Here is a 25,728-nt window from a genome sequence, read left to right as displayed (position 1 = left end):
GCTCGACTGGTCTTCAACCTTCCGAAATCCTCCCACACCACACCGCTTCTCCGTTCTTTGCTGTCCTGCTCCCAGATGGTGGAACGAGCTCTCCGATGACATCAGGACTGCAGAGAGCCTCTACGTCTTCCGTCGAAAACTCAAGAAACACCTTTTTAGACTCTACCTTGACTAAAACACTAGCAAACCGTAGCACTAACAAATGATAGCACTTAAATTGTACTTATAATGCCACTTTTCTCTAACATGTTTTGAAACTGCTTATTTGATGAAAATTGTACTTTCTTGTTACTTGTTCTTCTGAGTTTGTATCTCTATGTGGAAATGCACTTATTGTGAGTCGCTTTGGATAAAAGTGTCAGCTAAATTACATGTAATGTAATGTAACATGCCGGAACGCTGGAAGCTACAGAATGTTGATCTTCCCGTTCTTTGTCTTCAGAAGCGTCTGCTGGGTGGAACGTGTGAGCTCACATCTCACTAACATTTCTGTTGTTCAAAAGAAGAACGCGCCTCAGGGAGGTTCCTGGAGGGAGGTTCCTGGAGGGAGGTTCCTGGAGGGAGGTTCCTTGAGGGAGCTCTTCTATTTAAAAACGTTGCTTCTTCTCGCCTGCCAAAAAAAAATGAAAGAAAAAGAAAGTCACCTCAGACAGGGATAATTCAAGATCAAAGGTTAGTGGTGAATATGTGGAATCTTAAAGGAGATGTCTTTTTTTAGTAGTTTTTTATTTATATTGACATTTAATGTTGTTTTAAACACGGTGATTTATATGATTATCGTCCGTGCCATAAAATATATTTTTGGTTCTACGTACATGTATTTTATTTTGGCGGTCTGGATGGTCTCCTCTAAAAAGGTTTTAGGGGCCGTTTTACAATATCAAATGTATTTACTGAGCGAAAATACACAGTACTCATTTACTATAACAACGTATTTTTCAACTCTTCATTTCTTCATCCACATAATGAAAATATTGCCCTTTACCATTGAATTTCAGATGCTGTGGTTGATACTGATGGGGCTGCTGCTGCTGCACCTGTTCTATAAGTTTAAAGGGAGTTCTGTGAACAATCCAGTGAAACGTCAGGTGGACCCGAACAAGCTTGCCAAACTAATAAAAGGCCTCATGGATAAGTAAGTAAACATCCTTTACCACTTGTCTTCATTTCCAACTTTAGGATTGCAGCCAAGCAAAGCAGATATTAAAATGTAAACCAAAGACAAAAATGATATTCAACCTAGAAGTTGTTTATATTACGGACCTATACACCACTATATATTTATTTATTTAACATATATTACATTGCTCAAAATATCTTTTTTTTTCAAATAACTTAATGAAAAATAACAGTATTTAGTGATGAAAAGACAGATTGAGGGTTTCAATAAACAATCAAACCAATCAGTTGATAAAACGCAAATAATTCTCTTCCCCGTTATCAAATAAGTGAGAATATTTGTAACATGTTGTGTTCTCTATTGACAGCTATAAAGTAGATGGTATGTTCAGCCTGGCAGTAAGCATCCCCAATGAGGACCCATACAACTTGGATCAAGTTTTCAAAGAAAACCCCCCAGATGACGTGAAGGATAAGCTTTTAAAGGGTGAAGTGTACAAAGGCAAAAGACTTGTTGCCGCAAAAGTGGAAGCAGAGGAACAAGGTGAAAAACGTGAACATGCCGAGTATCGAGTTCTGAACAACTTAAAACTCGAGAGCGACAATGGTAACCTGCTGGTCATCTACTCGTATGCTTCCCCCTGTTCCCTGAGATGCACCAACATAAATAACCATAACAACATCATCACAAAGATCAACTCGGTCGTCAACAGTCAAAGATGGGGGGAAACCGTCTTTGTGTTTGAAAAGGTATTCCAGCCTAAAAATGGAACGGTTGAGGAACATGAACTGATTCAAGCTCTTAACAATCTTGGAAAATCTAAAATCCCTCTCAAGAACATATTTCGCTGTGACAAAATAGAGGGAAGTTTTAAGTGCACAAGTTGTTCCAATCCGGATACCACCGGCGAATCAGTCACCCCCTTCTGTTACACCAACAAACCAGGAAAAGACAACAAAAGTCTGGGCGGTTCTACTAATGTTGATGATGATAATGGATGGAAGACAGAGAAATAACTGCTAATGAGGGGTGTCCTCCTCACAAAGGTTCTCCCAGCTGCGTCATGGAGACCTCTAGTAACCAACTTCAATGCTTTGTGAGACACACACAGGGGGATACTTGCTGTTGGTTTGTTCCTGTCTGGTAGAAAGAGGAGCGTCTCCTCAGGGAGGTTCTTCTTTTACATTTTCTTAGAAATGAGGAAGACTTTGAAGAAGGTGTGTTAGTGAGATGTGAGATCACATGTTCCGCCCAGCAGACGCTTCTGAAGACAAAGAACGGGAAGTTTGATGATTGGCTTTGTTTAATGTGCAGCAACACCTGTCCAAACATGTGTGATGAGGGACAAGCAGCTGGATACCTGGTGGTTTGACACATCACCGTTAACAAATATTTACAACCAGATTCTGAACATAGCAACGGCCCCACACAGTGCACAATGCAGTGTGTAAATGGTTCACAGTGACACCGGAATCTCAGCCAGAGACGGGACCTATTGGGACCACAGAATCAGTCGCTGAGATCAGGAGGAAGAATACATTGCTATGAATCATATTAATGTGAGTGGAAAAGGGTGAAGCATAGACTGATACCGATCAAACCTGTATATCTTGCTCCCCTGGTCCTGCGCAGTTGATTCACCTGCTGATCTGATCTAATGAGTTTCGATTAACCCGTGATCTCAGTGTCTTATGGCGTCACATTGGTAACAGAGCATTCCGTACGACGACAACGAGCAAAGTCACAGACTCTGTGAAGGATGAATCATAAGATGTGGCGTCTGCAGGAGCCAGAGGATGGTCGCAGCCACACTTCTGAGGCATTGCACCGGTGGCTGATGTCCTTGAACAATGTAATAAACGTCCGAGGCCTGTGACTTGGGCCAAAGAGAGACTGCTCTAAAGCAGAAGGGAGAGCTGATCACGCAGAGAACTGTGTTCTGCAGTCACTTTAACACCTTAGAGCAGGGGTGTCAAACTCAAATACACAGTGGGCCGAAATAAAAAAATTGATACACGTCAAGGGCCAGATGGGTTCAACGTTTATTGAAAACGTATTGAAAGAACTTGCTTATGGCTCTATCTGCAGTTTTTCCAGAGTAATTTCAAGTGGACCGTTTCTACAGGCAAACAACAGCCAAACATAATTTACTTCAAGGACTAATCAAATGTCTTGTAGTAAAAAATTGAAAATGCGTCAAAGCACCGTTTGCTGCTTTGTGATGCTCACTGGTCTGAGCCAGACACTTGGTGTCTCATCTTGGATACAAGCTCATCAATGTCTGGGGTCAGGCTTTGAGCTGAGGAAATCCTCAGGATGGAGTGAAGGTGCTGGAAGCTACAGAATGTAAATCTTCCCGTTCTTTGTCTTCAGAAGCGCCTGCTGGGCGCAACGTTTGATCTCACATCTCAATCTCAATAACATCGCATTTCTGAGAAAGAACCTCCCTGAGGGAAGTTCCCTGAGGGATTGCTGCTATTTAAAAATGTTGCTTCCCTTAACTGAAAAAGAAGAATACAATGTAGCGAAAACACAGGTAAGTGGTGAATATATTGAATCTTAAAGGAGATGTGTTTTCTAGTAGATTGTGTGAAGTGTTCATATTTTAGCAGAATAATGTTTTTTATTCATATTAACCTTTAAATTTGTTTTACATATGATGCTTTATGTGATTATCTTCAAAACTTCACCCTAAAATACACTTTTGGTCCTACGTACATGCATTTTATCTAGTAGGCAGTTTAAAATATTATATTTGTTAAAAAATGAAATAGACAAAGCATTAATTTGCCTACGACTCGTTCTTTTCTTCATCCACGTAATGACAACATGCCCTTAATCATTAAACTTCATCTTGTCTCCAGATTGCGAAGCTGTGTCTGAAAATCTTGCTAATATCTTTAGCAACGCTGTTGTGTTTGTGCCTATAGGGGAACAACAAGTAACCGTTAAGAAATCGTTAAGAAATGCAAAGAATCCGTGTTTGCTGATTAGTGCAGTCTGACATGACCTGAAAGCATTCAGGTCTTACAGAGGACATTTGAGAACCTCCTTGAACTCTTTTCTCTTTTGTTTTACTTTTTATTTTAACTTTATGTCTTAAATTTACGAACCCATAGCTATAGCAAAAAAACCCAAAGCATATTTTTTATCTTATTTTTTGACTTCGTTGTCTTTTGTCCATTGTCATACTGTCTGCTGTTTTGTAACCAAACGCCAAGTCAAATTCCTTGTATGTCTGACATATTTTGGCAATAAACGTTTCCCGATTCCTGATTCCTGATTTGAGGTGTGGATTCTGTGTTAATGGCTTATATGCTCTCTGCCCTTTGATCCTTTGAACCTTTGATCAGCTTGTTAATGAACCCAGCTGCTCCGTTGCCGTGGATACTTACAGGCACGCGCTGCACTCTGTCTCACACAGCTAAACCATAACAGCTGGTTAAATCGACTTGGAATGGTAAATGGATTTGTACAGCGCTTTTCTAGTTTTCTGACCACTCAAAGTGCTTTAACACTACATGACATCATTCACCCATTCACACACTGATGACAGGACCTACCATACACAGTGGCACCTGTCCATCAGTCACTAACATTCACACACACTGTAGTCACAGCTAGAGGAACAATGCTGGGGTCAAGTGTCTGCCCAAGGACACACTGACATGCAGGTTTCCCTGGAATCCGACCAACAACCCTCTGATTGGAGGACGGCCGCGCTCCCCACTCACCCACAGGCGCCCACATTAAGGGAGTCACATGACGCAGCTATTCTGTCAACAGACCAACATCATGAACTCTCTCGCTTGCCCCCCACCCCCCACCAAACCCATAATTTCAAAAACAACCCCCCCATGGAGGACAAGTCTGTCTTCTGGTGTCTCTGTTCCCGTTGACAGGAGGTTCCCCATGATCAGTCTGGCAGTCAGTCTAGAGCATCCCGGATGACAACAACAGCAAAAAGTGCAACCTCAGAAGAGTCACCTTCGACCCCAAACGAGTGAAGGATACAATCTTAGGATGAAGTGTCTACAGTAGTGAGAGGATGGTCGCGGCCACGGTTTTGAAAAGGGACGATTGTCTGAAGCAGAGTTCAAGTATGACGTGTGCCGAGGTTCAAGAACACTGCCCTGATAAAAAAAAAAAAGAATTATTTACGCAGAGCTCCGTGTTCTTCAGAACTTCAACAGTTTGGAGGATAATCCAAACAACAAAGATGATTTCTTGCTTTTCTACGTTTATGCTTCCCCGTGTGATCAGCAATGTGCATCCACAACGAGTGACTTTAGTATTTTAGGCAGCATCAATGTGACAAGAAGTGGACAAACTACGCTGTGTTTTCCAAAGTGTTTAAGCCTAAAGGAGGAGAACGACGTTGCTGCTCGGGAAACACGAGGGTCCCCTCGGACCAATCGGGCTGCAGAACATCTACCGATGTGACGGCCCAGGGCCGTGCAGGAGTTGCTCCAGTGGCAAGGATGTCACGTCTTACTGTTACAGCAACGGTCCAGGACCCGCTCCTAGCAACAACGTGGCGTCCACTTCTGTCAATGTGCCTCCGGGTGGCACAACCAGCTTCCCCTCCCAGACGGGTAAAAAAAGAGTCTGAGCAGTACTACTGATGATGAGGATGATGGTCAAGGAGTTTGGATTACTGTGGGTAAAAAGGGGTGGGGAGGGGTGTCCTCCTCCCAAAGGTTCTTCCAGGTGCGTTATGGAGGCCTCTAGTGATTTTAAACTTTTTTTGAAATGACAAAAAAAAAACAGTCACACTCTGACACACAACTGGGGCAAAATCAAATGTTAGTAAAAAATTTAAAAATTTAAAAACACCTTAAAAAATTGACTAAAAAACATCTTTAAGAATTCCACATATTCACCATTAATCTTTGCTGTTGGTTTGTTCCTGTCTGGAACAGAGAGAAGTGAGTTCTTCTTCTTCTTCTTCTTCAGGTGCAGTGAAGACAGTCGGGAGGAAGCAACATTTAAGAGGAACATTTCCCTCAGGAAGGTTCTCCTTTTGAACTTTCTCAGAAATGAGAAAGACTTTGAAGAAGGTGTGTTAGTGAGATGTGAGATCACACGTTCCGCCCAGCAGACGCTTCTGAAGACAAAGAACGGGAAGTTTGAGGCTCGTTTTGGGCACACGTGTCGTCTTTTGACCTGATGGTGGCGCTAGAACAGAGTCCTCTTCAAAATGATCAGTATTCACAGACAACGTGTTCATCCACAAGTCTTTTCTCCACTCAAACACTTTTATTTTATTATTTATGCCCTCTGCAGCTCATCCAGAATGCCGCCTTTCTAAGTTCTCCCCCACTGCTCCCTTTACTTTAGTGTCATGTCATGTCTAAGTGACATGCGATGTTAAAGTCTCTTTTGCTTTGTTAGACTCGTCTTTGAGTCTTTGAGTCTTGACCAAATAACCATGTGTGTGAAACCTCGTCCGCGGCTCCAGGTGAGAATGTGGAAGCGCCCCCTGCTGGCGGTGAAGAGCACGTAAACACCCTTTATTACTGCTCATTGTTTAATTATTAATGAATAGGCATTAGAGGAAGGAAATGTAGTGTGTTGATAATAAGAAAACATGTAAGTGTAATTTTTGTAAAATATACCAAACGAAGCTGAAGTGTGTGTCCCGTTCATCAGGAACACTGATGCAGTCTAACACACCTGCTGCAGGTGTCCTCCCTTTGTTGCCACTGGAGACACGCAAGTTATTTAAAAAAGATGCAAAATCTGCACACGAACTACGCATTTCTTCATCTTATGTCGTAGTAAACTGAACATATTTGTATTTTTTAGTGGATTCAACAAAGCAAGTAAAACGTGGACGTCCCTTTTGTGCTCAGGGGGAGATTGTGAGGACACGTTTCTGTACATCAGGAACTCTTCATGTACCTTTTATTCACCGTTCCATTCAGGCCGTGAACACGATACGCACCAAGTGATCAAGGGACGGATTGGAAATAACGTCTTTAGTTGAAGCTCTTGGTGCAACAAGTAAAAAACACTGGAGCTTGAGTCCATCCTGGAGAGGACTCTTTATTATCCGTCTTTAAGATGTGATTAAGATGTCAATGACTTGGACGTGTCTTTAATGTCAAAGAGGAACTCCTTCAGGGGAACCAGCAGCGAGAGCCGCCCCACGCTGAAAGCTTCACCAACAGATGGACGACTTCTGCTCCGTGGATGACTCGCAAAAAGCTTCCTGTTTCCATCTGTTCATGAGAAACTTCAAAAAGAGAAAAAGAACACGGACTCGTGGCCTAAGCTCGTAAATATCACAACTCTCAAAGTTCAATCAAATAAAAAAAAGGTAACTTCAGATCAATAAAACAATAACAAAAGTGTTGTGGATGATTGTGTGTGAATACTGATCATTTGGAAGAGGACTCTGTTCTAGCGCCACCATCAGGTCAACAGAGGACACGTGTGCACAAAAGGCCCAAACACAAACCCAGGTGGACGCACACGTTGTTGAGTGAGTCATTTCCATCAGGACCAGAGGTATAAACACCTTGTTTTCATGGACACGGTGATGCATCACCAGCAGGTGACAGGTGCAATTTGGGGACACTTCAATACTCTTGAAAGGTTCATTAAGACAAGGTTTTCTCACACGATTCACCTGTTTGTATCACACAAAAGAATTAAGGAATGAATCCTTTTAGAAAGGCTCTGTTGTCTGAGTGTGATCTTCATTTAGTGTTTGGTGTGTTTTTACTGGTGTCCATTAGACGCTTGAAGCTACCGAACCTCAAACTTCCCGTTCTTTGTCTTCAGAAGCGTCTGCTGGGCGGAACGTGTGATCTCACATCTCACTAACACACCTTCTTCAAAGTCTTCCTCATTTCTGAGAAAATGTAAAAGAAGAACCTCCCTGAGGAGACGCTCCTCTTTATGAACACTGCTTCCTCCTGACCGTCTTCACTGCAGCCTGAACACCTGAAGAAGAAGAAGAAGAGGAAGAAGAAGAAGACTCACCTCTCTCTACCAGACAGGAACAAACCAACAGCAGAGATTAGTGGTGAATATGTGGATTCTTAAAGGAGATGTGTTTTTTAGTAGATTTTAATATTTTAGTGTAATGTTTTTTTATTCATATTAACATTTCATTTTGTTTTACATACGGTGCCTTATATCCTCAAAAAATGATATACATGTTTTTGTGCTCAACTTAAAATAATTATTTTTGTTTGCAACATCTGCAACGGAGTCCTGCCCCTCGGGACCGTTTTACAATATAAATGTATTTAACGTTTTTTAATGAAAAAAGGACAATGTCAATAAAATAGACAAAGCACTCGTGTACCTACAACAACGTATTTCTTGACTCGTTCGTCTCTTCATCCTCGTAATGAAAACGTAATCATTGTTAACATCATTAACCTTCATCTTGTCTCCAGAGGGCGAGGATGTGGCTGATGGCGGCTCTGCTGCTCTTATCTGCATCTGCTGGGAGGTGTGGAAATCCAGATGCAAAGAACCGGAACAAGGTCCCCGAACCAAAAAAAGGCCCCATCAATACGTGAGTAAACATCCCGACTTCTCGTCTTTTCACGTTGACTCGTTTCCAATCAGCTGATATTAAATGATATTATACAATATCAAATATCAAGCAGACTACAAATAAACAATATACAACATAGAAGTTCTTTATATCACATCCACATGGGTCCTTCTTGTCTGATCAGGTAGCAGCAGAAACATGAGTCTTTCCTCAGGGAGCAGCATTAGTTCAGCAGTAAGGTGAACAACAGGGATCCAGATGTTGTACTTGATGCTGCAGTGTGAGTCTGCATGTGTCAGTGGGAGCAGCAGTCGGTGCTGGTTGGAACGCTGTCTCTTTGTGCGTCTCGTACTCGATTCTAAGGGCGCCTCATAGTTACTGCCTTGCTCTGTCGACAGTACTCCCATGTGTAGTCCGCCCAAGTGTCGCTACAGCACCCGTGGTACTTCAGGCCCGTGGTACTTCAGGCCCGTAGTACTTCAGGCCCGTAGTACTTCAGGCCTGTAGTACTTCAGTGTAGGTTGTTCAGACTCTGGACACAGCAACTCGAAGTCAGGATTGGGTTTCAATAACGTTTTTATTTTCTTCTGCGCCGGCGTCCGGTTCACTCGTCGGTCCTTCTCCCTCCTCCCTCGCCCCCGCCTTACTGTTTAAGTAGGGGAGAGCACACACACACAATCACCCCCAGCTGGTCATTATTGTTTCCACCTGGCACTGTTCCCCGAGCCACTCCCCCTCGCTCTCTCCTGCAGCCGAGCCGAAACCACGCCCACCACCACAATCAGGCTGGTAGTACTTCAAGCTCGTAGTACTTCAGGCTCATAGTACATCAGGCTCGTAGTACTTCAAGCTCGTAGTACTTCAGGCTCATAGTACATCAGGCTGGTAGTACTTCAGTCTCGTAGTAATTCAGGCTCATAGTACATCAGGCTCGTAGTACTTCAGTCTCGTAGTACTTTCGGCCTGTAGTACTTCAGGCTCGTAGTACTTCAAGCTCGTAGTACTTCAGGCCTGTAGTACTTCAGGCCCGTAGTACTTTAGGCCCGTAGTACTCTGGTGAAAGATTACTTCCAGTTTGCAGTGGTTACAAATTGCTTTGCTTGTATCCACTTTGCCGTCTGGTAGATAGTTCTAATGAAAATGTCCATCTCATAGTGCAGTACCTTCATTTTCCATTTTCTTGGTTCATGTGTTAAATCAGTGTTTAAGACCCCCCCCAGGGCTCAAAAAAAAGAAAAGAAAGGCTGTTGAACTCGTTGTTGGAGTTAACACGTTTATAAATTCATGACGCGTTAACGTGCTCACTAAAAAAATACTTAATGCTCTAAAAACATATAAATATAAAATATAAATAAACTAATCATGCTCTGAATTTCTTTGTTTTTAAAATAACTCTGGGCCTGTTGCTGTGTGTTCAACAGTTCGGCTCCTCAAAGACCAGACGAGGCCCAAATTGCTCAAATCGTCAATGACCTCTTGAACAGGTGAGTCAGCTGGTGTTAGATAACAGACTGTGATTGGCTGGTTGAATCACATGTTTTATGTGTTTGATTGAGGGTCAGTAGGCACTGAGAGGTTTTAATGATACGTCTCCTCTAAAAAGCAGCTGTCTTTAACCTTTATTCATCTAGTTTTAGTTATTTATTTAATGTGTATATTCTTCATGCTTTGTTATTTTTGCTATGTTTTTCACTTCATGTCTGATTTTATATCCTATTTCGTGTTTTATTATTGTAAAAAACATTCTGATGTCTAAACTTGAAAAGGTGCTTCATTAATTAAATGACTTGTATTTCTATTATCTGACTTGGATCTTTTATTATTTAGTTAAATGTAATTTATTGATAGTAAAAATAAAACTAAGCCAAAAGAAGTTAACATCTTTGTTTTTCTTATACTTTTTGCTCTTGAATTAAAAAAAAGTTTTTTAGTTAAATGTTTTTATGTATTCATATGAAATAAAAATAAACTATTTATACTAACATTTTTGCATCAGCTGCCCTTAGATTCATTATTTCTACAATCTGACATGTGATATCTGCTTAACGTATTGTTATATTTAAATAGAAATACACTTCTTTTAAAAAGAAAAACATGTAAATATGACAAACTACAGCAGAGCTGTGTTTGTAATTCTACTCTGTTTAAAATAATAATGAGAAATAATTGAGATACAGAATTGTACTTGTAAATAAACAATAATACAATTTGAATTCATTTAAAACACGCTGCTCTGATCTTCTGTTCCAAACACGTCAGTGACATTTGGTTCTGTTTTTATTTGCATGTTTCTACCGTCCTACAAACCAAGACTCAACAAAGATCAGTAAGTTATGAAGTAAATATTTATCAGGAAGCACTTTCCAAAATTAAAGCTAAAATGTGGAGTAAGGAGTAATAAGTTCAGAGGCTGTTTGCCTCCAGTGTTTTTTACAGTAACAATAAAATGTTTTCTGGACGGACATTGACTTTTTACTTTCTATTTATAATCCTGAATAGAGTAAATAACAGCTGGGTGGAGTAACAGTGACTGAAGTCTACAGTGTGAGGAGGATCCTTTCCTTTATTAACGTGATGATGTAGTGAAGTCTGTCTTCTGGTGTCTCTGTTCCCTTTGACAGGAGGTTCCCGATGTTCAGTCTGGCTGTGAGCATCCCGTACGACAACAAGAACAACAAGTACGACGTCAGCAAAGTCACCGATGACCCCAAAAAAGTGAAAGATAAGATCTTAGGATGTGGCGTCTACATTAGTGAGAGGATGGTCGCAGCCACGGTTTTGAAATGGCCAGATGTTCTGAAACAGTGTCGTCAAGCACAGGTACCATGGCAGGATGTTCTGGATAAGTGTCAAGAAAATAATATGACGTGGAACGAGGTCAATGCTAAGAAGGAATGCAGTAATGCAGTAAAAGGGAGAGCTGATCACGCAGAGTACCGCGTTCTGCAGAACTTCAACACCTTAAAGGAAAATCCCCAAAACAAAAAGGATTTCTTGCTTTTCTACGTTTATGCTTCCCCGTGTGATCAGAGATGTGCATCCACAGACCATCCTTCTAGTATTTTAGACAGCATCAATGTGATTACGAAGTGGGCAAACTACGCTGTTGTGTTTTCCAAAGTGTTTGTGCCTAATGCAGGAAACCGAATACCCCCGAAGGACCTCAAAGAAGCCCTCAAGCGGCTCGGGACACACGAGGTTCACCTCGGACCGATCGGGCTGCAGAACATCTACCGATGCACCGACCATGTGTCGTGCAAGAAATGCTTCGATGGCATTATGGTCCAGCGCTACTGTTACGACGCCCAAGAACATTTACGCTATCCTGCGAAAAAAAAAAATGGCCAAAGGCCCTGTAATAAGTGATGATGAGGGGTATCCTCCTCCCAAAGGTTCTCCCAGCTGCGTCATGGAGGCCTCTAGGAACCAACTTTAATGCTTTGTGAGACACACACAGGGGGGTTTAATGTGGTTTAAATGAAAGATAAAAAGTAAGTGTGATGTGAATGAACCTCAGTGTTTCCTCATGTCACTCCCTCCCTCAAGTGTTGTTCAATCCTCTGCTCTTCTGCTCTTTCTGATTAAAGCTCGGCTCAGCATCACCTCTCATGTGTCTGTGTGTCCTTCCACAGTTTGGACCTTCTGTCGGGGACATTTTGTCTCCGTGTCCATTTGGCAGGTTTTAGACATCATCAGATCGAACAATTCAAACAATTTAGTAAATCAATATCTATCTATCAATATCTATATATCTAAATATATATATATATATACTAAAAGTGGCGTCTAAAAAAATTCAACCAACAGATCCAGATAACAACTTTTTATTTGAAAAATCAAAAGCATGCAAAATGTACCAAAGATATGAAAACAAAAGAAAGTTTTAAAAAGCTGTTCAATAAGATACGTGGACTTGTTTCACAAACTGTAACATGACAAAAAGGCTATTTTTAATAAATAACTAAATAACAACAGATTGAGGTCAGATAATAGAGATCAAAGTGATTTAATTAATGAAGCAGTTTAAGTGCAGACATCATGTTTTTTGCAATAATGAAACATGAAATATGACGTTAAGATAATGCACAATAATTAAGCGACTGAAACTAGACTGAATAAAGGTTAAAGAGAGCTGCATTTTAAAGCAGACATATAATTAAAAGCTCTCAGTGCCTACTGACCCTCACAATACAGAACACAGAAACCATGTGAGACACGAGCCAATCACAGTCTGTTATTTAACACCAGCTGACTCACCTGTTCAAGAGGTGGTCTTTGAAAAGGAGCCTGACTGTAACACAAAGCAACAGGACCAGAGAGTTATTTAAGAAAAAAAGAAATTCAGAGCATGATTAGAAGTCATTTATATTTTAAACTGAAGAGAGAAAATGTGGGAGGTGCTGCAGTAGTACGGGGTGAGGGGGTCCTTACTTGGGGCCATCCAATCCCTGTACGCCCAAAGCGAGAGCTGTGTTCGGGTGCTCGGCTGTAAGTCGGAGGCGTTTCCGGTGGGGTTTGGCCTTCGCCAGGGCTGCGCCTTATCACCCATCTTGTTTGTGGTTTTCATGGACAGGATATCGAGGCCTAGTCGGGGGGAGGAGGGTCTACAGTTCGGGGGGCTGTGAATTTCATCGCTGCTTTTGGATTCCCTGCTCCGGGTAGGGAATGTGTCCTTACCCCAAGTGAAGAAGTTCATGTACCTCGAGGTCTTGTTCACGAGTGAGAGGAAGATGGAGTGTGAGCTTGGAGAATCGGAGCAGCGGGGGCGGAAAGGCAAAGCTCTCGATCTACCGGTCAATCTTCATTCCTACCCTCACCTATGGTCATGAAGGATGAGTCATCACCGAAAGAACGAGGTCACGGGTACAAGCGTCCGAAATGGGTTTCCTCAGGAGAGTGGCTGGCGTCTCCCTCAGAGGGTGAGAAGCTCAGCCCTTCGCAAGGAGCTCGGAGTAGAGATGCTGCTCCTTTGCGTTGAAAGGAGCGAGTTGAGGTGGTTTGGGAATCTGGTTAAGGATGCCCCCTGGACGCCTCCCTTGGGAGGTTCCAGGCACGTCCAGCTGGGAAGACCCATGACGAGGTGGAGAGATTATATCTCTGCACTGGCTTGGGAACGCCTTGGGATCCCCCAGTCAGAGCTGCTAGATGTGGCCCGGGAAAGGGAAGTCTGGGGCCCCCTGCTGGAGCTGTTGCCCCCGCAACCCGACCCCAGATAAGCGGCTGAAGATGAGATGAGATGAGAGATGTTTCTAAAGCCTCAGGTGTTAAAATGACATGAAAAGACGGCGACCAGTCGGGGATGTTTACTCACTTTGTGATGAGGCCTTTCGTTGGTTTGGTGAACTTGTTCTGATCCAACTGATGCAGACGGTCCACTTGAACATTAAAATGAACTCCCAGCAGACGCAGATAACAGCACCACCGCCATCTGGATACAACATGAAGGTTAATGATTAAAGGCATGTTGTCATTAACGTGGATGAAGGAGAGAACGAGTCAACAAATACGTTGTCGTAGGCAATTGTGTGCTTATCTAAACCCATGTATGGAGGACCAGAATATATCATGATATAGCTTTGAGAAGAGGACAATAATCACATAATGTACCGTATGTAAAACAACATTAAATGAATAGAAAACATTATTCCACTAAAATATGAACACATCTCCCTTAAGAATTCCACATATTCACCACTAATCTTGTTGGTTTGTTCCTGTCTGGTAGAAAGAGGAGCGTCTCTGTCATAGCTGGCTCAAGCTATGCCAAAACATCAGGAGCAGGAGACAGTTTATAAGATGAAAGGAATACATGTTTATTAAATTATAACCCTAACAGAAAGAACTTCAATAATAAACTGAAATCACATATCCAAAAGCCATAAGGATCCTATGAGGTGGGTAGTCAGGAAGTCAGTGTTGTAAGTGTGGATGTGTGACAAAATGGTGTGGTGCGTGTATGCATGAAGAGAATAATTCAACACAACTGAAAACGCATGGAGAATACTGCCGAAACGAAGGTCGGGTCTGCCTCCTCTCGAGTCCCCCCCCCTCCAACTGGCAGGAGCCTGGCATATATAACCTCAGGAGAGACACTGGGCCCAGGTGCTCTCCATTAGCCATCAGGACAATGCCCCACCCAGGCTCACCTGTAGGGAGACAGTTAGGTAGGCACCATCCACACACACTCATTTTGTGTGTGGGGCATCACATCTCCTCAGGGAGGTTCTTCTTTTACATTTTCTCAGAAATGGGGAAGACTTTGAAGAAGGTGTGTTAGTGAGATGTGAGATCACACGTTCCGCCCAGCAGACGCTTCTGAAGACAAAGAACGGGAAGTTTGAGGTTCGGTAGCTTCAAGCGTCTAATGGACACCAGTAAAAACACACCAAACACTAAATGAAGATCACACTCAGACAACAGAGCCTTTCTAAAAGGATTCATTCCTTAATTCTTTTTTATGATACAAACAGGTGAATCGTGTGAGAAAACCTTGTCTTAATGAACCTTTCAAGAGTATTGAAGTGTCCCCAAATTGCACCTGTCACCTGCTGGTGATGCATCACCGTGTCCATGACAACAAGGTGTTTATACCTCTGGTCCTGATGGAAATGACTCACTCAACAACGTGTGCGTCCACCTGGGTTTGTGTTTGGGCCTTTTGTGCACACGTGTCGTCTGTTGACCTGATGGTGGCGCTAGAACAGAGACGAGTCCTCTTCCAAATGATCAGTATTCACACACAATCATCCACAACACTTTTGTTATTGTTTTATTCATCTGAAGTTACCTTTTTTTTATTTGATTGAACTTTGAGAGTTGTGATATTTACGAGCTTAGGCCACGAGTCCGTGTTCTTTTTCTCTTTTTGAAGTTTCTCATGAACAGATGGAAACAGGAAGCTTTTTGCGAGTCATCCACGGAGCAGAAGTCGTCCATCTGTTGGTGAAGCTTTCAGCGTGGGGCGGCTCTCGCTGCTGGTTCCCCTGAAGGAGTTCCTCTTTGACATTAAAGACACGTCCAAGTCATTGACATCTTAATCACATCTTAGAGACGGATAATAAAGAGTCCTCTCCAGGATGGACTCAAGCACCAGTGTTTTTTACTTGTTGCACCAAGAGCTTCAACTAAAGACGTTATTTCCAATCCGTCCCTTGATCACTTGGTGCGTATCGTGTTCTTGGCCTGAATGGAACAGTGAATAAAAGGTACATGAAGAGTTCCTGATGTACAGAAACGTGTCCTCACAATCTCCCCCTGAGCACAAAAGGGACGTCCACGTTTTACTTGCTTTGTTGAATCCACTAAAAAATACAAATATGTTCAGTTTACTACGACATAAGATGACGAAATGCAGAAAGAAACACACATTTTTTAGGCTGAAACTACAGTCAACATGTTTTGCTTAATGAATGTAAATGTATTAATCAATGATCATATAAAACACATCTTGAATGGTTACCGACTGTATAAAACAGAAAGAAAGCTGAGCTTTGTTTGTCAAATGTAGAAAAGATGTCGGTGGTGGAAGGTCTGTACGGGTGTGTACTTTGTCCTCGCTCTCTCTCTGCAGGTCCTGCATAGAACTACCAGGTGAAAACTCTGAGTGAAGCCATTGGCTTATTGGTGGATAAGAGGCTGGGGGACGCCAGGTAGAGGACAGCTTGGACTTGAAGGCACCACATTCTTTTGTACATGATGGACGTTTTGATTTACTGTCAAATAAACTCTTTGGTTTACAAATTCCTTCTCTTATGGTTCATTTGTTACTCCCCTTGACATCAGTCGAGGAATGTAACATACACGTGTACACAAGCGTCCCTGGTGGGGAGACTATAGACATAAAGTAACTCTAGTATTTTAGCATCAATGGGATCAAGAAGTGGAAAAACGGCGCTCTAGTGTTTACTGAGGTTTTTAGGCCTAAAGACGAAGAACAAGTACCAGTAGAAAACCTCAAAGGAGCATCAAGCTGCTCTGGAAACAGATCCAAGAAGTGCACGAGTGTCTCCAGAGGCAACAAGGAAGGACTCCTGCAGCAGGTGTGTTAGATGCATCAGTGCTCCTGACGAACTGGCTCAACAATTAAATAATAAGCAGTAATAAAGGGTGTTTACGTGCTCGTCACCGCCAGCAGGGGGCGCTTCCACATTCTCACCTGAAGTCGCTGACGAGGTTTCACACACATGGTTTTCTCCGAAGGCCTTCTGTCATTTGTAAAGCCTTAAAGACAAATCGTGACAAAATGTATTCTAATGCTAACTTGATGAATAAAAAGATGATAAAGTGTTTGAGTAGAGAAAAGACTTGTGGATGAACACTTTGTGTGTGAATACTGATCATTTGGAAGAGGACTCTGTTCTAGCGCCACCATCAGGTCAACAGACGACACGTGTGCACAAAAGGCCCAAACACAAACCCAGGTGGACGCACACGTTGTTGAGTGAGTCATTTCCATCAGGACCAGAGGTATAAACACCTTGTTTTCATGGACACGGTGATGCATCACCAGCAGGTGACAGGTGCAATTTGGGGACACTTCAACACTCTTGAAAGGTTCATTAAGACAAGGTTTTCTCACATGATTCACCTGTTTGTATCATACAAAAGAATTAAGCAATGAATCCTTTTAGAAAGGCTCTGTTGTCTGAGTGTGATCTTCATTTAGTGTTTGGTGTGTTTTTACTGGTGTCCATTAGACGCTTGAAGCTACCGAACCTCAAACTTCCCGTTCTTTGTCTTCAGAAGCGTCTGCTGGGCGGAACGTGTGATCTCACATCTCACTAACACACCTTCTTCAAAGTCTTCCCCATTTCTGAGAAAATGTAAAAGAAGAACCTCCCTGAGGAGACGCTCCTCTTTATGAACACTGCTTCCTCCTGACTGTCTTCACTGCAGCCTGAACACCTGAAGAAGAAGAAGAAGAAGACTCACCTCTCTCTACCAGACAGGAACAAACCAACAGCAGAGATTAGTGGTGAATATGTGGATTCTTAAAGGAGATGTGTTTTTTAGTAGATTTTAATATTTTAGTGTAATGTTTTTTATTCATATTAACATTTCATTTTGTTTTACATACAGTGCCTTATATCCTCAAAATATGATATACATGTTTTTGTGCTCAACTTAAAATTAATTATTTTTTTTGCAACGGAGTCGTGCCCCTCGACACCGTTTTACAATATAAACGTATTTAACGTCTAAACGAAAAGAGGAAAATGTCAATAAAATAGACAAAGCACTCGTGTACCTATGACAACGTATTTGTTGACTTCATCCACGTAATGACAACTTAATCATTAACATCATTAACCTTCATCTTGTCTCCAGATGGCGAGGCTGTGGCTGATGGCGGCTCTGCTGCTCTTATCTGCGTCTGCTGGGAGTTCTGTGGAGAATCCTGTGAACTGTGAGGTGGACCCGAAGGAGCTCGCCAAACTAATAAAAGGCCTCATGGATAAGTGAGTAAACATCACTGACTTATTGTCTTTTAAAGTTGACGCATTTCCAAATTTAGGATCGCAGCCACCAAAGTCAAATGTATATATGTTTAAATACATATTTTATATTTTATTTTATATATATATATATATATATGTAATACATATTTTAAATATTTTTTACGACAAATATTTCACAATTATGACTGAGCTATATAGAAATATAAATATGAAAATGCTAACTTTTAAACCTGCTCATAATGTCTTATTTTTTTAAATAACAATAAAAAATAATGTTTAGTGATAAAAAGAACCATTTGAGAGTCTCTACAACCGAACCAATCAGTAGATGAAATGCAAATGATTCTCGTCCCTCGTATCAAATAAGTGAGAATATTTGTAACATGTTGTGTTCTCTATTGACAGCTATAAAGTAGATGGTATGCTCAGCCTGGCAGTAAGCATCCCCAATGAGGACCCATACAACTTGGATCAAGTCATCAACGAAAAAAACCCAAACGACGTGAAGGAAATGCTTTTAAATGGTGAAGTGTACAAAGGCCAAAGACTTGTTGCCGCAATAGTGGAACCAGAGAAACAAGGTGAAAAGCGTGAACATGCCGAGTATCGAGTTCTGAACAAATTAAAACTACAGAGCCAACCAGGCGACCTGCTGATCATCTACTCGTATGCTTCCCCTTGTCCCAGAAGATGCACCAACCTAAGTAACCATTACAACATCATCACAAAGATCAACTCGGTCGTCAACAGTCAAACATGGGGGGAAACCGTCTTTGTGTTTGAAAAGGTATTCAAGCCTAAAAATGCAACGGTTGAGGAACATGAACTGATTCAAGCTCTTAACAATCTTGGAAAATCTAAAATCCCTCTCAAGAACATATTTCGCTGTGACAAAATAGAGGGAAGTTTTAAGTGCACAAGTTGTTCCAATCCTGATACCACCGGCAAATCAGTCACCCCCTTCTGTTACACCAACAAACCAGGAAAAGACAACAAAAGTCTGGGCGGTTCTACTAATGTTGATGATGATGGATGGAAGACAGAGAAATAACTGCTAATGAGGGGTGTCCTCCTCACAAAGGTTCTCCCAGCTGCGTCATGGAGGCCTCTAGTAACCAACTTTAATGCTTTGTGAGACACACACAGGGGGGTTTAATGTGGTTTAAATGAAAGATAAAAAGTAAGTGTGATGTAAATGAACCTCAGTGTTTCCTCATGTCACTCCCTCCCTCAAGTGTTGTTCAATCCTCTGCTCTTCTGCTCTTTCTGATTAAAGCTCGGCTCAGCATCACCTCTCATGTGTCTGTGTGTCCTTCCACAGTTTGGACCTTCTGTCGGGGACATTTTGTCTCCGTGTCCATTTGGCAGGTTTTAGACGTCATCAGATCAAATAAAAGGTGTTGATGACTCCCGAACTGCATTATTACTTTGCAGATAAATATCTAACATTTATTCCAACAGTTGAAGATACTAAGGACATCTTATTCAAATATCTATATATATATATCTATATATATATATATCTATATATATATATCTATATATATATATCTATATATATATATCTATATATATATATATATCTATATCTATATATCTATATCTATATATCTATATCTATATATATATATCTATATATATCTATATATATCTATCTATATATATCTATCTATCTATATCTATCTATATATCTATATCTATCTATATATATATCTATATCTATCTATCTATCTATCTATATCTATCTATATCTATATATATCTATATATATCTATCTATCTATATCTATCTATATCTATATCTATATCTATATCTATATCTATATCTATATATAGTCCACTTGGTAATCACATTGATGTCTAAAATACTAACTTTACTCGTTGTGGATGCACATTTCTGATCAAACAAGGAAGCACGAACGTAGAACAGCAAGAAATCATCTTTGTTTAGATTATCCGTTAAGGTGTTAAAGTTCTGCAGAGCGCGGCACTCTGCGGGATCAGCTCCCTGATCTTTAACTGCATGAAGGCATGAACGTCAGAGATGTAGTTATCGGGTTTATCGGTGACTTTGTTGACGTCGTACTTGTTGTTGTTGTTGTTGTTGTTGTACGGGATGCTCACAGCCAGACTGAACGTGTGTAACTTCCTGTGAAAGAGAACAGAGACACCAGAAGACAGACTTCACTACAACATCACGTTAATAAAGGATCCTCCTCACACTGTAGACTTCAGTCACTGTTACTCCACTCAGCTGTTATTTACTCTATTTAGGATTATAATTAGAAAGTCAAAACTTAATGTCCGTCCAGAATTCTTTTCCCAACATTGTTTTAATGTGCAAAACACTGGAGGCAAACAGCCTGTGTGCTTATTACTCCTTATTAGTCATTCCTCTTTAAAGAACATTTGAGCTTTTATCTTGAAAGGTTTTTCCTGAGAAAAATTCACTTCATAACTTACTGACCTTTGATCTTTGTTGATTCTTGAGATGTAGGAGGGTCGATACCTGCAAATGAAAACAGAACCAAATGTCACTGACGTGTTTGAAACAGAAGATCAGAGCAGCGTGTTGTAATATTTATTCTAATTATATCAGTATAGATTCATTTCACACGCCAGATTTCTTGCAATTCTCCAAGAAAACTTTCAAAGCAAAAGGAAAAGCAGCTCATTTCATTGCTCATAACAGAATGAATATTAACTTTTTATTTCAAAATTCAAAAGCAAGCAAAATTTAAAAGAGAGGAGAAAAAACCTCTTCAATAAGATATGTTTAAATGTTTTACAAACTATGAAAAGAACTAAAATAGCTGCTTATTAAAGGAGACATATCATTAAAAGCTCTCAGTGCCCTCTTCACTACAACATCACGTTAATAAAGGATCCTCTTCACACTGTAGACTTCAGTCACTGTTACTCCACCCAGCTGTTATTTACTCTATTTAGGATTATAAAAAGAGTCAAAACTCAATTCTTATTTCAGAATTCTTTTCCCAACATTGTGTTAATGTGCAAAACACTTGAGGCCTGTGTGCTTATTAATCCTTTATAGTCATTCCTCTTCAACCACATTTTAGCTTTGATTTTGAAAAGTGCTTCCTGAGAAATGTTTACTTCATCACCTACTGACCTTCGTTGGTTGGATCGTCACATGTAGGACCGTCGCTACCTGCCAAATGAACACAGAACCATAGTGTCACTGACATGTTTGCTACAGATGAGAAGTTACAGATCACATGATCACAGGAATGAGAGAAAGAGGCTGAATACGAGAACGAGTCAATCAACACGCCGAAGCACCTTGTAATAATTATTCAAACTATCAGTAACTATCAGTATGGATTTATTCCAATTCTGGAAGAAAACTTTCAAAGCAAACGGATTAGAAGCTCATTTTATTGCTCATCCTTATGTTAAATGGAATAAATTTACAAAGGCAGCTCCACTATGTTTTTTTTATCCATGTTATTTGTAAAGAGTTGTATTTGTATTTAACTATGACACTACATTAAGCAGATATCAAACATGTCAGATTGAAAGTTTCTTATCTGTAGAAATAATTGATCTAAGGGCAAGTAAAGCAACAATGAGGGTTGACATATAGTTTATTTTAGTTTTTAATATGCAGACCTAGAAACATTCAACCAACAGATCCAGATAACAACTTATTTGAAAATTCAAAAGCATGGAAAATGTACCAAAGAAGAAAACAAAAAGGTTTTAAAAAGCTGTTCAATAAGCTACGTGGACACAAACTAACATGACAAAAAGGCTATTTTTAATAACTAAATAACAGATTGAGGTCAGATAGAGATAAAAGTGATTTAATTAATGAAGCACTTCAAGTGCAGATATCAGAATGTTTTTTGCAATAATGAAACATGAAATATGACGTTAAGATAATGCACAATAATTAAGAGACTAAAACTAGACTGAATAAAGGTTAAAGAGAGCTGCATTTTGAAGGAGACATATCATTAAATCTCTCAGTGCCTACTGACCTTCAATGAAACACAAAACATGTGATGCAACGAGCCAATCACAGTGTCAGGGCCGGCTGCTGGTGCAGGCGGAAGGCAGGACCCAAACGCAGAGTTTTCCAAAAAAAAACAGTGCTCTTTATTCCAAACCAAAATCAAGACGTGCTCCAACAACGAGTGACATTAGACAATGACGCGACCGGGGACAACAGGCACACAGGGCTTAAATACACAAGGGAGGTGCAGGTGATTGGACACAGGTGGAGACAATCAAGCAATCACAAGACAAGGCAGGAAGTGAAGTTAACCCAGGACCACAAGAGACATGAAACTTCAAACTAAAACAGGAAGAGAGACCAAACCGTGACACACAGTCTGTTATTTAACACCAGCTGACTCACCTGTTCGAGAGGTGGCCTTTGAAAAGGAGCCTGACTGTAACACACAGCAACAGGACCAGAGAGTTATTTAAAATAATAATAGACTCAGAGCATGATTAGAAGTCATTTATATTTTATATTTAAATGTTTTTAGAGCATCAAGTATTAAAATGACAAAGATGAAGGCCTTTCGTTGGTTTGGAGAACTTGTTCTGATCCAACTGATGCAGACGGTCCACTGAACGTTAAAATGAACTCTCAGCAGACGCAGATAACAGCACCACCGCCATCTGGATACAACATGAAGGTTAATGATTAAAGGCATGTTGTCACTACGTGGATGAAGGAGAGAACGAGTCAACAAATACGTTGTCAGAGGCAATTGAGTGCTTATCTAAACCCATGTATGGAGGACCAGAATATATCATGATATAGCTTTGAGAAGAGGACAATAATCACATAAAGTACCGTATGTAAAACAAAATTAAATGTTAGTATGAATAGAAAACATTATTCCACTAAAATATGAACACATCTCCCTTAAGAATTCCACATATTCACCACTAATCTTGTTGGTTTGTTCCTGTCTGGTAGAAAGAGGAGCGTCTCCTCAGGGAGGTTCTTCTTTTACATTTTCTCAGAAATGGGGAAGACTTTGAAGAAGGTGTGTTAGTGAGATGTGAGATCACACGTTCCGCCCAGCAGACGCTTCTGAAGACAAAGAACGGGAAGTTTGATGTTCGGTAGCTTCAAGCGTCTAATGGACACCAGTAAAAACACACCAAACACTAAATGAAGATCACACTCAGAGAACAGAGCCTTTCTAAAAGGATTCATTCCTTAATTCTTTTGTATGATACAAACAGGTAAATCATGTGAGAAAACCTTGTCTTAATGAACCTTTCAAGAGTATTGAAGTGTCCCCAAATTGCACCTGTCACCTGCTGGTGATGCATCACCGTGTCCATGACAACAAGGTGTTTAAACCTCTGGTCCTGATGGAAATGACTCACTCAACAACGTGTGCGTCCACCTGGGTTTGTGTTTGGGCCTTTTGTGCACACGTGTCCTCTGTTGACCTGATGGTGGCGCTAGAACAGAGTCCTCTTCCAAATGATCAGTATTCACACACAATCATCCACAACACTTTTGTTATTGTTTTATTGATCTGAAGTTACCTTTTTTTTATTTGATTGAACTTTGAGAGTTTTGATATTTACGAGCTTAGGCCACGAGTCCGTGTTCTTTTTCTCTTTTTGAAGTTTCTCATGAACAGATGGAAACAGGAAGCTTTTTGCGAGTCATCCACGGAGCAGAAGTCGTCCATCTGTTGGTGAAGCTTTCAGCGTGGGGCGGCTCTCGCTGCTGGTTCCCCTGAAGGAGTTCCTCTTTGACATTAAAGACACGTCCAAGTCATTGACATCTTAATCACATCTTAAAGACGGATAATAAAGAGTCCTCTCCAGGATGGACTCAAGCACCAGTGTTTTTTACTTGTTGCACCAAGAGCTTCAACTAAAGACGTTATTTCCAATCAGTCCCTTGATCACTTGGTGCGTATCGTGTTCACGGCCTGAATGGAACGGTGAATAAAAGGTACATGAAGAGTTCCTGATGTACAGAAACGTGTCCTCAAAATCTCCCACTGAGCACAAAAGGAGGATTAGCTGTCTGCTTCCTCTCTGCCACACGCTGTACCAAACGCCAGCTTCTTTCCCTTTGGGTCACCTAAACGTCGCCCTATGCATCGTTCCTGGAGGGAGGTCATTCACCTCTTGGCGTTAGCCACATCCGTCCCATCGCTCCTGGATTTCATCCCACTGGACAGCTGGGAACGCTCCGAACTCCGTCTCTGGCTGAACCTTCACTCCAATTTACATTTGTACTGAGATGCAGCTTCTTCGGTTGGTCTTTGGGCTTCTACTATGGAAGGTTCAAAATGGCGTCCCAAGCTCGCAAAGTGTCCTGGCCGCCGTTCAATCCGGTCTCCGTTACAAGTTTCGCCACCTTTGCTCATTCCAAGATGGCCATCAAACGTTTACCGCATCAACCACCACCTTCAACGCACGCCGCTATGCTTGCATATCGACTTCCTGTCCCGTCTTTCAGAAGACACGGTGACATTCCACTCGAAGTAAATGAAAACCAATCAGGCCGAGCTACACCTGTCTTCACTCTAAGACACAGTCACCCCTGAGTCCATTCGAGACGCTTTCCACACACTTCAAGTTTCAAAAATCACAGAGGCAATGAATAAAGGGCCCACTCTTCACCGGACAATCCGGCAAAGTGGCGACCAGATTCCGGTCCCACCAGCATTCCTCCAACCGTGCACTCCGGACGCTCCTTGAGAATCGCTGGCGCTACCAAAGCCTCCTGTGATGAAAACCTACAATACCTCATCCCAACCCAGAGCCGGTTGCCCTCACATGCACACACCCCCCCCCCCCCCGGATCTTAAAGATCTTCTAACGGCTCATCGCACCTCACGCAATGGGAGTTTTTGGGCGGGTTCATTGTTTCCCCGGCGACACGGCGGATCCTCTGACGTAGAACCCCACAACCGGTCCGATCCGACTGGACGGATCGACTTACAATCCTATCGCTCACATCCCACAAATAATATAAAGTAGTCACTTGGTGGCGTGGTCCTTGCTAGTCAATTGAAGCTAATTGGCGGAATTTTGGGAGCCGTACCACGCCTCCAACACGCCTCCAACACGCCTATTCCGGTATCCCTGTAAATCCCTCCCTGATACGTTTTCCATCCTACTGACACATTCCAGACCCCTCCCTCTTTTACTCTCCCTCTTCTCTTTCTGCCTCTTTGTGGGGTCCTGAAGGGGTTCGACCCTGCTGTGACAGAAACGGGTCTTAAACTGGGTCGGTGTGGAAGTGTTAGATATCCTCTCGGCCCCTTTGAGTGGGAAGATCAGTTTATTGGTACTTCGCTAATACTGAACCTCACCCGTGTGTTTTTTTTCCCAACCCAGTGGATCTCCGTATAACATCGCCGCCCAACCAGCGCCTCGCCACCGCACACTATACTGTATCAATTTACCTACTAAATACATATTTCACTTTCCCATCTATCCTGCCTTCTCGGTGTCTGCAACCAGGTCCTAAATAAACCGTCGGTAGGACAAGGACCTGGGTGCCTACGGTGGTTCAGGGGTTGAGGTCACAGGAGAGGATCCAAATTAAAAGTATCTCGTTAAATAATCTGAATTGAACTTGAATTGTCTAAAGATGACAATCACTGAGTTCAAGGA

At 41.5% G+C, this 25,728-nt stretch overlaps 1 protein-coding gene and 2 long non-coding RNA genes across 4 annotated transcripts; all 3 read left to right on the top strand.

Annotated features, from left to right (window-relative positions):
- The first annotated feature begins 618 nt into the window (after positions 1-618).
- Positions 619-15,049, top strand: LOC119218069 (uncharacterized). 2 transcript variants are annotated; one of them, XR_009956969.1, is made up of 4 exons: positions 619-672; positions 999-1,135; positions 1,488-2,291; positions 14,859-15,049. It is a non-coding gene; the product is annotated as an uncharacterized LOC119218069 (long non-coding RNA). The 2 variants fall into 2 exon arrangements; XR_005120323.2 differs by lacking the exon at positions 14,859-15,049 and having other exon boundaries at positions 1,488-4,281.
- On the top strand, positions 8,075-10,963 carry LOC134132773 (uncharacterized). The gene is made up of 4 exons (XR_009956970.1): positions 8,075-8,153; positions 8,533-8,654; positions 10,058-10,120; positions 10,948-10,963. It is a non-coding gene; the product is annotated as an uncharacterized LOC134132773 (long non-coding RNA).
- Positions 15,050-17,537: 2,488 nt separating the features above from the next.
- On the top strand, positions 17,538-19,376 carry si:dkey-96g2.1 (uncharacterized protein LOC795315 homolog). Its single transcript, XM_062564608.1, has 3 exons — positions 17,538-17,610; positions 17,964-18,094; positions 18,500-19,376. Exons 2-3 carry the CDS (start codon positions 17,964-17,966, stop codon positions 19,143-19,145), a joined length of 777 nt encoding a protein of 258 aa, XP_062420592.1. The 5' UTR covers positions 17,538-17,610; the 3' UTR covers positions 19,146-19,376.
- Positions 19,377-25,728: the final 6,352 nt, after the last annotated feature.

The sequence above is a fragment of the Pungitius pungitius genome, chromosome 9 (assembly GCF_949316345.1).
Source record: "Pungitius pungitius chromosome 9, fPunPun2.1, whole genome shotgun sequence".
Lineage (NCBI taxonomy): Eukaryota > Metazoa > Chordata > Actinopteri > Perciformes > Gasterosteidae > Pungitius > Pungitius pungitius.
Note: the sequence above shows the minus strand (reverse complement) of the source record. Positions and strands in the feature narration are given on the sequence as shown.